Consider the following 16,967-nt stretch of genomic DNA (forward strand, 5'->3'; position numbering starts at 1 on the left):
GTTTTGGTATTGTTCCCTCTTGCTCAATTTTCCATTCTGTGCTGTATTCTTTTTATTTGATTTACATTAAAAAGTTTCTAAACCATCTTGCATACTCATAGCAGTTGTAACTTCTCTGATCTCTCCCCTTAATTTTCTAAGCCAATCAAATTTCATAATCCACATGAAGGATGAAGCAAATCTTCATCAATTTCTGTTTCTCTTAGTATCACTCATCTCATCTTAATATTCTCCACAAACTCTTATGGTGAGTGCACTTGAACCAAATCTCTGGAGCTTGCCTTATATCTTTTTGTTATTTTACCTGCTCTTGGTCCCCTTCCAGAAAGTGTTAAGGATCACCTAGAGCAGAGAATGCTGCAAGGCTTTCGAAGTTCACTGAGGTGGTAGATGGAAAAATTCAAGGTCAGTTTGGACAGGGCTCTGTGAAAAGTAATCTAGTTGAAGTTATCCCTTTTTACAGCACTGAGGGCTGAACTAGATGACCTTTAATAGTCCCTTCCAACCCAAACCTTTCCACGATTTTATGGTTTTTGTACATTTACTTATTCTGTATTCTCCTCTATTCCTTCTGCCTATCCTTGTCATTACTAATAGTCTGTTTATTCTGGCTTCCTTAAATTGTCTTGCTTTGGGTTATGGATTTTGTAAGTTTTCAGTGATTGAAGTATATTCAATCTGTGTGATTGAAGTATTTTCATTATCATGGCATAACGTGCAATTTTGTTCTGGAGACAGATGTGAATCAACCAAAAGATTTTCCACTGCCTTCAAAGGCACTACCCACTTATACTGGCTGAATGCTTTATGTGTTCAAGTTTATTCAGTCAATGTCCTACATAAAGATGCATCTGTGATTAGTCAGCAGTGTCTAGCAGTGGAGGCAAATTCAGTTTTTATTCAAAAAGCTGAGTGACTTTGCAAAACTTTATCAGGGAAGACATTACTCTTTCTCCTCAGTGTAAGCATTAATGAGAAATTTATTAAGAAGGCAGAAGACTCTGTGTCTTTGGTTTGTCAAAAGCATTTGAGGCTGCCTTTTAAATAGCTGGGGCTGATGTGACGGAAAAAAATAAAAAAAATCATAGATTATAAAGAGGTTAGGGCTGGAAGGGACCTTAAAGCTCATCTCAATCCAGCTGCCTGCCATGGGCAGGGACACCTTCCACTCTCTCAGGTTGCTCCAAGCTCCATCCAACCTGGTCTTGGATATTTCCAGGGATGAGGCAGCCACAGCTTTGCTTGGGAACCTATTCCAGAGCATCAACACCCTTGCGGTAAAGAAAACAATTTTTCCCTGTACCTAAATCTATTATAAACCTACTCTTTTCAATTTAAATACGTTTCCCCTTGTTCTGTCATTTACATGCCCTTGTAAAATGAAAAAGAGTGAGGTTATTTGGATAGAGCTGAAGACAGGTTGGTTACCCTTGGTATTTTGGGATTGCAGAGAGACAAATGGAAGGCGCTGCATAATAAACTTTTTGCATGGGCTAAATGAAATCACAACCATGGTTTACAGTACAGTTATTTAATCTACTAGTTCTATCCTGATTTCCTCTTTCCAGGAAAAATAATTTCAAACTATCTTGTTTGAATGCAGGAAGAGCATAAATGTATAAGATTTTCTCTGGTGAATTTCACAGATGTAAAATAGACTGCTTTTCTCTTCTATTAATTATACCGAATCTATAAGGTAAAATGATATTGGGCTTTTTTTATAAAACTAAGGCAATATAATATTATTATAGGACCTGCTTTACTTTACCCTCCTAAAATTATGTTTTTACTGGGCTTCTGTTCCAAGAGCACCGTGAGAAATGATGGCTTTCTAGATTGTTCATGCAATTTTTGAAATAGTTGTAAGTCCAAAATAACTGTAAAAAAATGATGCGTGACAAAGTGCGAGGATGGGAAAAATCTAATTGTCACATTAATTATCTATTGACAGAAGATATACAGCAGGTGATGCAATGGCTTTGGATGTTCTTGTCTTTATTACCTCTTGGGGAAAGAGTTCAGATCATGAAATGAGTTCGGTGCTCTTGAGTGGACATTTGTCCTCATCACAAAACAACCCCATAATTCAGCACGATGTAACGAAATTGGAGAGCTCAAATTGAGGAGGTTTAGAACCAAGAGCATCAGGGAGTGATAAATCAGGCTGGAGGTGCAGGGCAATGCCTCTTGGGGTGACTTTCACAGTGTCTGTGAGACAATGCCATCCCCTTTACAAATCATTTTGCCAGACAGACATCCTAACTCCACATGCTTGAAGGGACAGATCAAGCTAGAAATAGTACTACGAGGGAGCTTGATCTGGTCAAAGTCACTATTCCATTCTTCTGCTATTAAAAGTTATGAGAACTGTAATTTCATATTTCATTAAAGATTTTACCATTCCTCTGCTAATTTTCTGGGATATTTTTCAGAGTCATAAGCAATGAGCAGTTTGTGATGCACACTTGCACAAATAACAGTCCCTAAAGGGAATGTCTAAATATGGCTAACTGCTGTAAGTACACTTAATTGAATTATATTTGCATAATTGTCCAGGTTAGACACCCCTTTTTCAATTCTTAGTACAAATTCAGGCCCACACTAGTGCATATAGTTAGCTTTAGGAGCTAACCATAAACTTTGTATGATTTATATGAAATACATGGACAGTTTTCAGTTCAATACTCATCATTATTTCAGTGTCACCATCTGAGGTGGCTGCAGTGGTTACCTTTGGTTACTCTTTCTACAAGAAGACCCACTCACAGCTATTTTGCTTATCACAAATTTCACACCTAGGCCATCAAGATAAATGTTCAACATCAGAGAAGAATTTGACACAGTTGTGAAGTCTAAGTCTTCACTATGAGACTAAGATTTGCTTTCTGCATGGTTTTTTTTGGGGTTTTTTTTTTTTTTTTTTTTGGGGGTTTTTTTTTTGTTTTTTTTTTTGTTTTTTTTTTTTTTTTTTTCCTATCTGTCATGACTGAGAGAGGGTTCAAATATCTAAGCTTACAAATAAGAGACATCCAGAAACTATATATATCATAGTGTACATATATTGCCTATATATTTATATATATATTATATATTTAGTGGACAAAATAAAGATAGTTAGTTCTCTTCATTCTAGCTATGCATTCTTACATCTCAGTCTCAAAACAGACATTTTTTGGGTCTGTAAAGAAACTATTTTCAATCATTTGTAGAGATATCAGATTGCTAACACAGTTATGAACTGCCAGTCTGAGGGAACACAGGAGAATACTGCACAAGAGTTCTAAGGCTGGCATGCAAAAGCCAAAAACCTTAAATTCTGCAGTATTCCACCATGACTTACAGCCTTCCCCAGATCACTTCTCAACTAGAGGCAACATGTGATCTGCCACAGCTGTGAAGAAGGGTAATTAACTGCCATATATTATGTATTTGTGAGAGACACCAAGGATACTTTTGCAAATTGTTATTACTTTATTTTATTTATTAGCTGGCTTTAATTATATTCCTGTAGGAACCTGAATTATGGTTCAATTGCAACACGGTCTGATGGTGGAATAAGTTATAGCTGCTACCTTCATGGGACTGTAGGCAACACAGCAAAATAAAGTGATCTGTTTCCTTCTTCAAATCTTCCAGACACGATTAGCTGAGAGAATACTCAAACACAGAAAAGTCTTCAGACACGGAGCTGCTGGTTTTTTTAATTCTCTTAGCTAGGTCTGACAGCTAAATACAATCTTCTGTGATGGAATCAAAATGATTAATTAGGTAAAGGAGCTGCACCTAGCCCCTTGTGCAGTTATGACTTATGTTATCCTCACTGACTCTAACCTCCATCAGCTCTGCTCAATTAACTGAGGTTAAGCATTATAGATTATTGAGGAATTGGGTCATGGTAAATAAGAATTACTTTCCCAATTTAGAAGTAACGGATGGTGAGGTGTTTCAGAGACAAGGCTCAATGCCTAGCATTTGCAGAGCTATCCTCTGCTGTTGATATTGAGTGGAAAAATCTTTATGGATGGGGTTTATCCCTCATGAATTTAGACATCAAAATGTTAGCTGGGAGACTGGGCTGTTTTTTGTGGAGGGAAATACAATCACTGGAAGGAGACACCCAGTTCAGGAGGGATTCACCATATGCTAACTATCCATGCCATATGGGAAAAATCACCAACATCTCTCTCTGTATTAACCAAAGACAGGATCTGAATGATTGGATGTCATCCTCAAGTTCTACGTGATCAAAGTGGAATGAGATAAATACAGAATTTTCTGCCTAAGATGTATTCAATGCCTGAAATTACTCATAGAAAATGTAACAGAATATCCTTAGAGGGTATGAGGCCTCATTCTGCCTGAAGAGACTAACCTGGTATCAAATACCTTTCAAAATGAGCATTTCAGGGCTGGTCATGAAGACATGCAGAACCTGGAGTTCTCATGGGCTTGCTAGATCAGAAAATATGATGATGCAACCTGTGTCTGTGCCACTAAATAATATTTGAATATATCCCAGTAGACACCTGAGCACGTCCTTACTGCCAAAATGTTAGAATGATGCTTATCTTGGTTTCAGATCAGAAGAGCAGCACTTTTTTGACCCCTTGATCAGTTTGGTGCAGAACCTGGCACAGTCCAGGAGTCCCTTCCAAGAGCAGGTTGTTTGTGGTAACCCTGCTGTGAAGGCTAAAAAGTTTAGCAATATGGGAAGATGTTGCTCTGTACCAGATGACCTTAATGCCAGTGAACGGCTATATTTAATCAAGTTAATCCATTTAAGACTTAATTGTAGACTGTATCTATGTTGTTTTCTGCAACCTTTCTTTGTCTTGCAAACTAACTTTAACCAAGGTACCCCTAAAAATATGGAGCCAAGTTCGTGTTGATATTATATGTCCCTTAGTGGAGGAGGGAGGGTTGAAAGGACATAACCAACACTAAATGATTTTCAATTGACTCAAAACTCAGGCATCTGCCTGAAAAGAACAAAGAACATCCCTCAAGGTTTCTCAGGGTGGCAATTTCTATGCTCTCTTACACAGGGAATGACTGCTTCGTTCCCCCCTATGCAGTGTGCAGGATTGGAACAGACACAGATGTTTCCCCTTGTTATTTATTGTCTCAGAGCTGCCATCTGTCCAGTGCATCCTCTTGTTGTCCCTCCACTAATACTTAGCTCATAAACTCTTTGGACAAATGCATCTTTTTGATATGCATATTTCTCTAGGACACTTGACCTAAAATCTCTGTGGCAATACAGATAAAATAATAATAGTAATTACAATGGTGTTAATGCAGACTTCAGCTTTCAGAGACAGCAAGCAGAAAATTCACCTTGAATGGGTACATGTATTTGTATTCCTCCAAAATAATATTTCTCAAGTAGAAATATAGCCACATATATCTAAAAATGTACAGCAAACCATTACTTTTGATGAAGGATTTTTGACAAGTCACAAAATATCTCCAAATTCCCTTGAAAGGAAGGGAGAGTGGGGAACAAAGCATTCGATTTTAATGAACTAAAGTTATTCACAATACTATAACCTCTCCAAATTTTACAGAGGAAAAAAAATCTAGTCTCACCCAGATTATGCAAAATATAATTGGTTGAAGCCCTGCAAAATAATCACAGGAGAAAAGTGAAAAAGGAATATTTAATAACAAAGATACATATTTTTTGTTATATCAATGATCACTCCAGGACAGACACAAATGACACTGACTACTAGTATGTCTCCATGGAAATCACAATCTTTATTTTTGACAAAACTTATGCATATTCTATCTATAAAATTTATAAATAGCAACAACATTAAGGAACTCCAGGGGGGAAAAATGTTTAGGAGCATATACTCTACTTCATGCCAGCTTTAAAAAGGAATAATAAAAAAGACTTATCCAACTGCTTAATCAAGTGGTTCAGTTGGATGGTCAAGGACTGTGAGCAATGGTGATTGAGCTGCTGCAATTCTCTAGTAAGTCATGGGCTGGATGCTACATCACAGGTGCTATTACATGCTGGGACAGAGCTGCACAGCTCCAGGGAGGGCTCTGGGACTCATTGGACAGAGCAATTGTGAGCTCCTTGATGGGGCAGGGGAGTGTGGCTGACAGTGAAGCACTGGCACAGGATGCCCAGATTGGTGGTGGATGCCCCATCCCTGGAAACATCCAAGGTCAGGCTGAACAGGACTCTGAGAAACCTGATCAAGCTGAAGGTCTCCCTGTCCATTGCACGGGTTTGGCCCAGGTGGCCTTTAAAGGTTCCTTTCCAACACAAACTCTTGTGTCACTTTAATGCAAAGCATGTCTGGAGAATATGGCACCTCTGCCAGCCAGCCCCAGCAGGTGCAGCTCGGAGGAGGGAGAGCAGTACCCCTGCAGCCTCTGCAGGGCTGGTGCGTGACTTGTACTCTGCTTGCAACACCTGCCTGCTGTCTGGGCAGGACACAATGGGGATGGGGCAGCATGGGGTCAGAATTGTGAGTCCCCAGGCTCCCTTTGGGCCTGGCTCACAGACACGTTCACACACAGACACGGGCGTGCAGGCCGAGCACACGCTAACCCTAAACCTACATGTGAATGCAAAGCTGAAGGTCACATCCCAAAAGTCCTTAAAGAGTCAAAATGTCCATTGAAATAAGTGTCATTCATTCCTGGGATGGTGCATGCAGAGGAGGAGGCAATAAGTGTATCCATTGTCCTAGAGCTGGTGGAAGCTGGTTCTGCCTTGGATGCTGGCGTAACTCATAGCATTTGAAGACCAGCCATGGGGCATACGTTAAAAAACACAGTATTTTCTCCACTCAGAGTTGCAGAAAAGATATGAGAGGGTATGCTAAATGACACTATAGAACAGAAGAGTCACAAGGAAACCATTAATTGGGCCCTCAAAGAACAACTTCTGCATGAGAGCTGAAGGGAAGGAACTCCAGGACCTGGCCTGGAAGATTCTGTGTCAATGCTGCCTTTTTGAATTATTACAGGTTACTGTGCTCAGCTCCTAATGAGTGGCTCATAGAGAATTGTCATCAGGTTGTACTTTCCTTTTTTTTCTTCAGGGATCCCTTCAGTTTCCGCCACAGACTGTCCTTCCTCTTCATCTTCTTCTCTATCATGGACAGTGAGGACTCTTTCCTTCGAATTTCCCTCACTAGTCCGTGAAAGACATCATCAATGTAGAAACGGAGCGCAGCTGAAGTCTCAAAAAAGGAGCAGGAATATTCTCTGGCTAAGCTCATTCCTTCTTCAGTTGAGACCTACAAAGAAAAGAAAATTCCATAAATATTGCCTAATGCACAAAACATTAATCAACATGACAACATTACAATATATATATAGTCTGACGTCTTAGGCCCTGCAAATCACTGACCAGGAAAATAATCTGACAGTGTCCAACAGACAAGGATTCAAGGGTGAAAGGATCAGGCTGAATTCATGAGGTATTTGAACAGAGCAGACTGGCAGTATCCATTAGCTCAGGTATATTATGTCCCTAATTCTGATGCATCAATTTTTCCATGTATTTCCTCTCTTTAGTACAGTAATCCTTGGTTTGACAGTGCTGGTACTTTTATTCTATAGGCTGGAATGGATGACTAGAGAGACTTACACAGAATTAAGGCCCTAGATAATCCTTGTAGAGCATTAACCTAATCCTGGAGGAAACTTGACTCCTTAAGCACACCAGCTTTCATACCCTAATATTTTTCAGTCACATTAATTTCTGAACATGCCTTAGAGTGGTTTGGTCTTTGCAGGCCTGTAATCCTATCACTGAGCTCATACCTGAGCTGTATGAAGATCCAAAATCTATTTGTTTTTCAGCTCATCTTCCCTAAGTGGCTTTGTGTACTTACTGCTTCTGTAGAATGTGTGAGAAATGTGTCTGTATTTTAAGGAACTGACGAGCCTAGAGGAAAACAACACAGCTCTTTTCACTGACTTCTGAAGCAGGGCTCATTTTTTCTGAAATCTTCATATTGGCTATCTCTTGGCATTTGACCTGCCAGCCTGCTTAATGGAAGGGTGCTCAGCATGCTGATTAATGTGTGCATCAAACAGAGCTTAAATGCTTATTGTAAAGGCTGCCACTGCCTGCCAATTAAGGTACCTTTTACACTTTGAGAGTTCATCCGATAACAGGCAGGAGAGCCACAGAAAAACAGAGAACAAACCCTGTGAAATTCTAAATGTTAACCCAGCTTCCTACCCAATAGACTGTCCTTTCTTTTCAGTATTTGGACATAAATCTTAATAAATGAATTATATGAACTGCATGTATGGTGTATATTCAAATTCTAGGTCAGATATCCCAGGCTTTGTTTTTATTTATATTTGCATATCATGATTTATTCCAGTCACTTTCCAAACATCTTTATGAAAAGTCAAAGCAATACTTTGAGATGGCTTTGTGAAACGCTACCTAATAAGCTATGGAAAGTCTCAATTGCTACTGTCTACCCCAAGACTTATCTTGGTGTTTTGTTTTAGTTGGGTTTGTTGTTTTGGTTTTTTTCTGATTTCTAGCTTCATGTACCCAACATGCCATTTATCTTTATAGGGAAATAAAGCCCTGTGACTCAAGACACAAGCACACTCTCTTATACCAACCATGAAGAAAATGCCCTTTATGATTAAATTATGACACCACCTCATTGCATTTATTCCACTTATCTGTAAGGCTGGATATGGTAAGAAACAGGATTTGGGATGAAAAAGAAAATTAGTTCATTCCAGCCTGTAAGTAAATCTGCACCAAGCATGTGCCTGCATAGCACAGACTTCAGAATTTCTCACCACCTCCTTTTCATTGCGTCACAAACTTTGTAGCATTTACAAGGATCAGGCCTCTATGCTCCAGGTACAGTCTTAATTTAATTAAGAATTTTGTGAGGGTAAGCAGAGAGGTTGTAGGCCAACCTGAATAATACTTCCTGACAAAATAAAAGATGGTTACCACTTTCCAAGTGCTATAATTGCCAAGCTTTTGCAAAAAGAGATGGGTAGCAATATGGTCCTTGTTTTTCTCTGGGCAGCTGTGTAAGCAAAATGCATGATTCACTATGTCTATTGGGCACCATTGAGAAATTGATTGTCTGGATAGAAAACTATTTTCGTTTATTTTGGACCGTATAATGAAGTCTTTTTTTCCCTTGCAATGCCTTATTTGAGATGAAGGAGGAATTTTTTTTTTATTTTGTTAAAGATGCTGCAGTTCTAAGCAAATGATTGCACAGAGATGCATTTCAATGAAGATTTCATACCTTCATTACCTAAAAGGAAGAAAAAATCAACATGAACCAAAATATCCTTATGTAAAATAATGGCAAGGTCATAAATATAATTAGTGTGTCAGCACAATAATACTCAAATATAAAAATTGCCCATTCTTTATCTTTGTGAATTCCTAGTCTTTACTCCACTTTGCTCCTCCTTTTGACTTTTTCTTTCTTTTTTTTTTTTTTTTTCTTTTCTAGGACTAAAAATATGTGTTCTCTATCCTACAAGGAAGCATAACTGCAGGGAAGACATGCTATGCTCTCAAATGAATCAAGACTGCTAAGAGCTGTGAGAAATGGATAATACTCAGGAGAATTAATAATGCAGAAAAACTTTAACTTTCTCCCCATATCTTTTTGACTGGCGGTTAGCAACTTGGCCAAATTTGGCTGCGTTCCTTTAAAAAGCAAGAAAAGTTTGGTTTTGGACTCCAGTTTCCTGAAAAATTACAGAGACAACATTAAAGTTATTAATGGTGATAGTTCATTTCAAAGCACGGCATTTTTCTTAAATCTTGCCCTCAGGAACTGATTAACTGCTTTGGCAAAATTTTAAGAGCTAATTCAGCAGGAGGAGGACACCTGGCACAAACAATTTCAGGACGATTAACTGATGTTTTTCAGCTTCAAGGCTGAAAACATATTTTTTTAAAATATAACATTGTAATAATTATCATTACTGCTTCCAGCACCAATGAATATAGCTATAGTAATTTAACTAATCTATTTGCTGAAGAATCTGTAAATATAAAGAGGTGTCTAGTGAAACAATACATATTTTTCTCTTGGTTCATCATTCGGTCAAGAGGCTAGACACTTATGGAATGAGAAACAAGGGATAAAGCTTGATGAGGTGACTGAGGCCCACATAATTCCAGGGATTTAGCCTGTTCCCATCTTATTGCCAGAAGAGAAACTATGTTGTAGAAATCCATTCCAAATCTGCGCAGCCCAGGGACTTGTTGACAAATTGCAGCTTCCATGGGTCTGTATCAATGGAAGATATGATCTGTCAGCATGACACGGACAGACAGGTCAGGCAGAGAGGTCATTCTATTGAATATATATCTGGGAAGCAGAGCTTTATATCTCATCCTTAGAGTAACCCTTCTTGATTGAATCTGCCATTGTTTGCAAGAGTATAATTCTGATCATATTGATTCCAACTTAGCTATTTATGTGCTGCTAAGCCTCAAGAAGGGAATAAAGGTGGAAGATAGGTGTAGTGAACATAATGAAAAATTAAAATTTCAGAGCTGACAGAAGCTTCCTGAGTTTGGTTCAAACTTTTAAAAACTGTGTTTGTTTGGGTGGGGTTTTGATCAGCATTTACAGAAGGGCTTGAAGCTTGCAGCACAATCAATCAGCAAGATTCCCCAAATCCATAAAAGAGGAATTAAGCCTCACGGATACGATGTGTTAGCGGCTGGAAAAGCCTTATTTTCTAAAGTGCAAGATTCTGAGTGCCCATTTCTGACAGCACATGTGAGTTGAGAAGGAAGATATACCAGTGACAACATATAACTGAATCTTGTCTAGACAAGATATACCTATTCCAACAGCATATGGGACTGTAGGCTGAACTGGGAATTTCCCATCTCTGCTTAGCTGAGGGCAGCTAGAACACAGCCCAGCTTCCTCCTGAGGGGAACCACTGGCTACAAACTTCATTATATAGCATTAGGATTCTGTTTGTGGCTTTTGCAAACCTCCCCTGGAAAATTGCAAGTTCGATTAAATGCAACGCTGACAGCCTGCAAAAGCTGTGATGGATGAGCTGCCGTCTTTATGACAGCCACTTTATGACCCACTAAGGTCAGCTCCCGCACAAAACCACCTGGGCTGGGTGGTGGGTGGGGAGGCACTGGCAATCACTGGCCCCCAGGGGCAGACATAAAAATACCTGAATACTTGTATCTGAGCTGGAAAATGCACAGAAACAGATCAATAGTCTTCCCCTGCCCTTGGACTGTCATTAGCTGGAAAATCTCCATCATGATCAGATTATTTTGTGTTCAGCTTTGTTACCTCCTTTGGTCGCGACAGCATCAGAAGGATCCCAAACTAGATTTCACTGATGGAGATTTTGCTATCAGAGTCAACAGGCTGACTCTGGGTGAGTCAGTGGGGTCTTCAGGCAGGGAAGCAATGCATTTCCATTTGTGCATTTCATCCCTGCATCCTTGAAGTAGTATGGTCTACTTCAGATGGCTTTTGCAGTTTTCCCCTCATAACTGGGACCTCCAGATTGCCATGGAGAAATCTGGGAGCTGCAGGTGGAGTGCTAAGCATTGCAAAGATTTGTCTAAATTTTTGTTTCAGAGTTCTACCCTGGTTGTCATCATATAACTCAGTTATATAATTCTGGATAATTTTATATCCAAAAACCTTGTTCTGTGAGTATTTTTTTTTTCTCTGAAGGCACATGGTCTAGATCAGAGACAGAAAGGTACACATGTTGCTCAACAAAGTGCTCATCTAAATCTCTCTGAGGGAAATAAGAGGAATTTCTGTTGGTTTTGATCATGGTTTGCATTTTTGACAATCAATAATTTATGAGAGTTGTAAGGAAAAACAGTGAATAGGGAGGGCAGCAGCATATTGAACAGCCTTGTCTGCATCAGTAAACAGTAAATAATAAAAGGAATAGGAAAAGTCATGAACTGGACTAGGAAAAGTTCTGAGTAATGTCCCAGAAAGATAGACGCCCTTCATGTCTGGTGGATTTTTTTTTTCTGTTTCTCAATAAGTCCCATTCCAGAAAAGAAGATCCAGGTGCTAAGTTGTTTATAAGCACCTGGATATCAGTTTAGAGATTGGCAGGCAATCAGGAAGAGTCCACATGCATGTTTGGGTCCATCACAGTCCATTCCATTGGCATATCAGAAAAAATAGAATAAGCTTTTGGTAGAGGTGTAAACCCAATACGTATTAGAGAAGGAAATGTGGAGATCAAAGGTATTGCCATTTTTCTCAGTCTCTAATAAGAAACTTTGCCAAAAGAAAAAGAGAAAATTAATCTTATGGTTCTAGAAAAAGAATCCCATCCTGGACAACAAAAGGGGAAAGAATCGTTGCTGACTGACATGAGCAGTGATTTTTTCAATCCTAGCACTGACCACCAATTTTATGCTTAGAACAGAACACAGAAAAACTGTTTCTCATTAATCATGCAATCACAAAGTCATTTACGTTGAAGAAAAACCCTAATATCAAATCCACTCATTAATGCAACAGTGTGAAACCCACCACTAAACCACGTTCTGAAGCGCCACATCTACATGCCTTCTGTAGGAACAGTGACTCCAACACTGTCCTGGGAAGCCTGTTCCAATGCCTGATGACCCTTTCAGTGAAGACATTTTTACTAATATCCAATCCAAGCCTTCCCTGGTCAATTTGAGGCCTTTTTCTCCCATACTACTTCTTGTTGCCTGGAACAGGGAAAAGCTCATTATTTCCATGGATAACACTGTGTCCAGCAAAGGCAGAGCTGGCAGCCTCTATATTGCCACCTGTCTTTCTTACAGCCAAAGGCATTCACTGTAAATATTTGAACTGAGAAACATGTAAATATTTGTCTTGAGAAACATGTGGTGCAAACCACTAAGCAAAGAGCAGATCCATTATATCTGCGTCAGTTTTGACCGTTATTATTTTTTTTCTTGGAGAAGTGTCAAGAGGCATGGTGGCAGAGACTTCCTACAGGCTGGAATAGGGATCTTTCCAAGTGTGAAGTGCTATTGTTCAGGTCAAAGCTCAAACATTTGGCTAATACAGCGGTGGCTGGGGTTTAAGACATGAGCAGAAACATAAAAAAACCAAGAAAAATCAATCTTTCTGTCTTCTTAAGACAAGCAGCACTGTTGTTATTTGTTCACATAATACATGTCGTGGGATATCTTTTCAAAATAAAATGAAAAAAGTTTTCCAAGGCATTTTACCCTTCTCCTCCTTCTTCAGATCTTTGCACTTATAAACTGCCTATCATATTCTCACCACTGAGCAATGTCGTTTCTGAAAGAAGGGGAAAAACCAAGATCAATTCAAAATCAATTTAGTCTGAAAAAAATATCGAAGACTAGAGTTTGTGTGGAACCAGCATGAACTTTTGTGGCCAGACATTCAATATGACTATGTTTCAGGTCTAAACATGTGCACAGCGAATTCAAAAGTCAAATGGAACTCCTTGACATTAAAACCTCTTGTTTCTATCTCCTTCAACATCAAACATTCTTCTTTTTAGCAGAATTTTAACTTAAAGTTAATTACTGCTTAGAAGTATAATGCTGAAACTATTTCTTTTGAAAATATACACATTTTGACCTTCACACATGGTCCACTTCCCAAATGCAAACACTGCAGTTAACCATTTGATTTGACCATGATTCCTCTGGAGCTCATAACTAGTTTCCACTGTCACAAACCAGCATTTTTATTAAACCAAACAAATGCACCTTACTTTTTCCCCTCAGTCCCTGGGTAAACAATTCTCTTTTCAGGAGCCTGCACAATTAATGAGTAACATGGTAGAGAAACTTTAGAGTAGAAGTTCATATCAATACTTTAATGAGAAACCTCACTCCGATTTCACGGAGGCAATTCTGCAAGCTCAGCTTTGCTGGCTCTCTAGACTGTGAAACCTGTGTTCTAGACACATTCTAGACCAGGCACTCTAGGCATTCTAGACTGTTTTATCACAAAAGTGTTGCAATTAGTTCTGTTCCTCCTTCTCCTTCTCTAGAGTGACGTGTCTTGCAAGAGTTTTCCATGTATTCCTTTTGGCCTCGTCACTCTGTGATGCTTTTTTCTGGCTTCACACTAAAATATTTTTGGTGACCAGAATGGCCATGGGTGTAGGCAGGATTAGCAGAGTGAGCCAAGGAGAAGATGAAGTTTTGCTCTGTGAACTTGTGCCTTGAAGAGACTGGATGCCATGGAAATAGCACATGGCCCAGCAAAGCACATCTCATCCTTAGCTGCTCCAGCCTTGGAAGAAATTCACATTACAAAGGCTAAGATATTCCTTCCCTTCCCCTTGTAACTTGGGCTTTGCTTTAGGAAGGAAGGAATGGACAGGAAGGAAAATGCAGCTTTAGCAATGCAGAAAATAATAGAATTGTCCAGCTCTTCTGTAACGAACTTTGTGCATTATTTTTAGTGGATGAAGGGTGGAGAGTATGGGATTGTAAAATTAATTGGTCATTTTTCTAAAGGAAAGCCATTTAATAGTCTTGACAAAAAATAATTTTTTAGACAAAACCAGAGAGATTGATCTGTTCTAAATAATGTACTTCTCAACAGGTTAGTCACAAAGGTGAGACGAGAAACACTACTTAAAGTCTGTTCTGAGCATGGAAGAAACATGTTTCTATTTGATCCAAGGGAACAGCAGATTGTTTAGGGGTTTTGAAAGAAATCTGATGAAGCATCACTGAACAATTGTTCTTATGTAATTCACTATTGACTCCTGTTAGATTAGACTGACACTTTCTCTGTTTTAGTAATTTCTACACTCTTGCAAGAAGACTCTAAGGTAACTACCTATTTTATTTAAATATATCTATCCTGCATTTTCATACATAAAAAATTCTAGATTCAATTTACACTTGAATAATTTATGCACATTTTTCGCATCTTTTGTGATGACGATTACTAGAATTTGTCTAGTCTTTCTTGTATTTTTGGAATTTTATTCTTTTTCCACATTTTGGATCCAGATTATTCTTGGGTCATAGGAGCTACTCCTCCAGGTAATTTTATTCGTGCTTTGGGCAAAGTTTGAAATAAACATCCTCCATGCAGTTGCTTAGTTGCAAATCTAGCAAAGCATGTTTTGGTCTATAGTTTCCAACTTATGACAATGTTGTTTCGTTATTTCACAGATGCAATGCCAAATAACTGAATCAACATCTCATTTCATGCAAGAATCACTACAGAATCAGGGTGCTGTCTGCAGGTTATTCTTTGAAGCTGTTCTTCTCTACTACAGACTTTACCCTTTTGACTTTATCTTGTCAAAAGTGTGACTGATGAGTGGTTAAGGCATCTTTACATCAGGAAGTGTTTCTAAAGAGATGGCCTCAGGATCTGACTGAATGGGATACTCAAAGCCACATGATCCTACATCAGTCAGCAATAGCTCTGGGTCTAATTTGAAGAGAATGTGGAAGTGTTAAATCCTTAGCATCTGTCTTCAAGATGAATAAGTTCAGGTCAATTGCTCAAAGCATTTTTCAGAGATCTGACAATTTTCTAAATTGTCCATCATCTTTAAAGGTTCTTTGATTGCAACACTCAGCTGAAGACATAGATGGCCATAAGATAGTTGCAAAAAGAAGACATTTCTGCATCAGTTTCACATGGGCATCTGCTGTTTTTTGTAAGGGAAAAAAAATCTAGGAATTTCAGCTATTTTCACAAGAAAGGATTCTTTTTTTCAGTTTTTTAAGCAACAAGAAATCAATTATCATCTGCTACCAGAAGACGTTTGTTTTTAAAAAAATACATATAAAAGGAGCTGCAAATGTACATTTTAGACTTCTTTTTAGGCAAATAGAAAATTAGTGGCATTCAACTCTTATTTTAATACTGTTAGTGGTTTCTATTACTTTGTGAGCATAAGTTGACCATCAGTCCAGTAGAGACATCCTCCATATCTTTTATCTATTTGTAAACTTGTGTAAGGTACTTTCAGTTATGTGTTAGGCATTAAATTTCCACTCAACTTCAGTTCTTCATCAGGACATGGGCACTAAGCACACTGGGGACTGAGTAAATAAACTTAATTCAAGGTAATCTTTTCAAATCTCCCTGGTATTATATAACTTTGTCTCTAACAGCAATATTTTGTCCTGAAAGCCCTCAATTGGCACAAAAAGATGAGACAATAAAGAAGGAAGTATCAAGGGAAGATCAGGGGTCTGCTTTCAGTGCTCTATTTCCCTCAGTTCTCTGCTGAAGACTGAGAAATGTGATTCAAGGAATTTTAAGGGAACCAGAAAGGAATCTGGACACCTAAATGCAAATCAAGGAAGAGGCAGAAATAGGTGTATATTTATTTGTGCATGTTTATATATATGGCTGCAAACAAGAACTGTAAATTAAGGGAAAAAAAAAAAAAAACACCCCACAACCAAAGTATTAGTGATTCACAGAAGTAGAATAATCTTTTGAACCAAAGTAGCCAAAGTTTGTGTTTTGCTAAATGTCTCATTTTTAGACACATGGACAAACTATTGGAATTAAGATCTGAATCTTTTGCCTGAGCTGGATGTGTGTTTCCAACACTGGAATAAAAGGGTCACAAAAATATGCAGTAAAGAGTGTTGTTTGTCTTAACAGCACACTCTGCTTCCCATCACTTTTGAGTGCAGCACACATATATTCTGGTACACAGTTTTCACATCTAAACGTACTCTCAGATCCAGACTGCAGGCAGACAGGGAACACCGTCTTAAGTTTCTGCCAGTGAAAAGAAAATTGCAAGACTCTTCTTCCTCCTTTCATTTCCGCACAGTTGTGATCTGCTGGGATTCAGGGATTCTGTCCAGGCAGCTGAAGTGTTTGACAGAAGGGAGGCAGAGGAAGAATTTAAAATAGATTTATAAATATTTGGACTGAAATAGATTTTTTTTTTTAAGAAATCATTTACTGAGTTTACTGAAGCACATGCTAAAA

General features: G+C 38.6%; 1 protein-coding gene across 1 annotated transcript in view; it reads right to left on the reverse strand.

Annotated features, from left to right (window-relative positions):
- Nucleotides 1–7,037: 7,037 nt before the first annotated feature.
- RIT2 (Ras like without CAAX 2) overlaps nt 7,038–16,967 on the reverse strand; it is a 171,234-nt gene continuing 161,304 nt past the window's right edge. Inside the window, exon 5 of the mRNA XM_041469646.1 lies at nt 7,038–7,265. Coding sequence (XP_041325580.1) covers nt 7,038–7,265 — 228 coding nt within the window. The remainder of the gene's footprint in view (nt 7,266–16,967) is intronic.

This window comes from Pyrgilauda ruficollis, unplaced genomic scaffold (genome assembly GCF_017590135.1).
Source record: "Pyrgilauda ruficollis isolate IOZ18807 unplaced genomic scaffold, ASM1759013v1 scaffold104, whole genome shotgun sequence".
Lineage (NCBI taxonomy): Eukaryota > Metazoa > Chordata > Aves > Passeriformes > Passeridae > Pyrgilauda > Pyrgilauda ruficollis.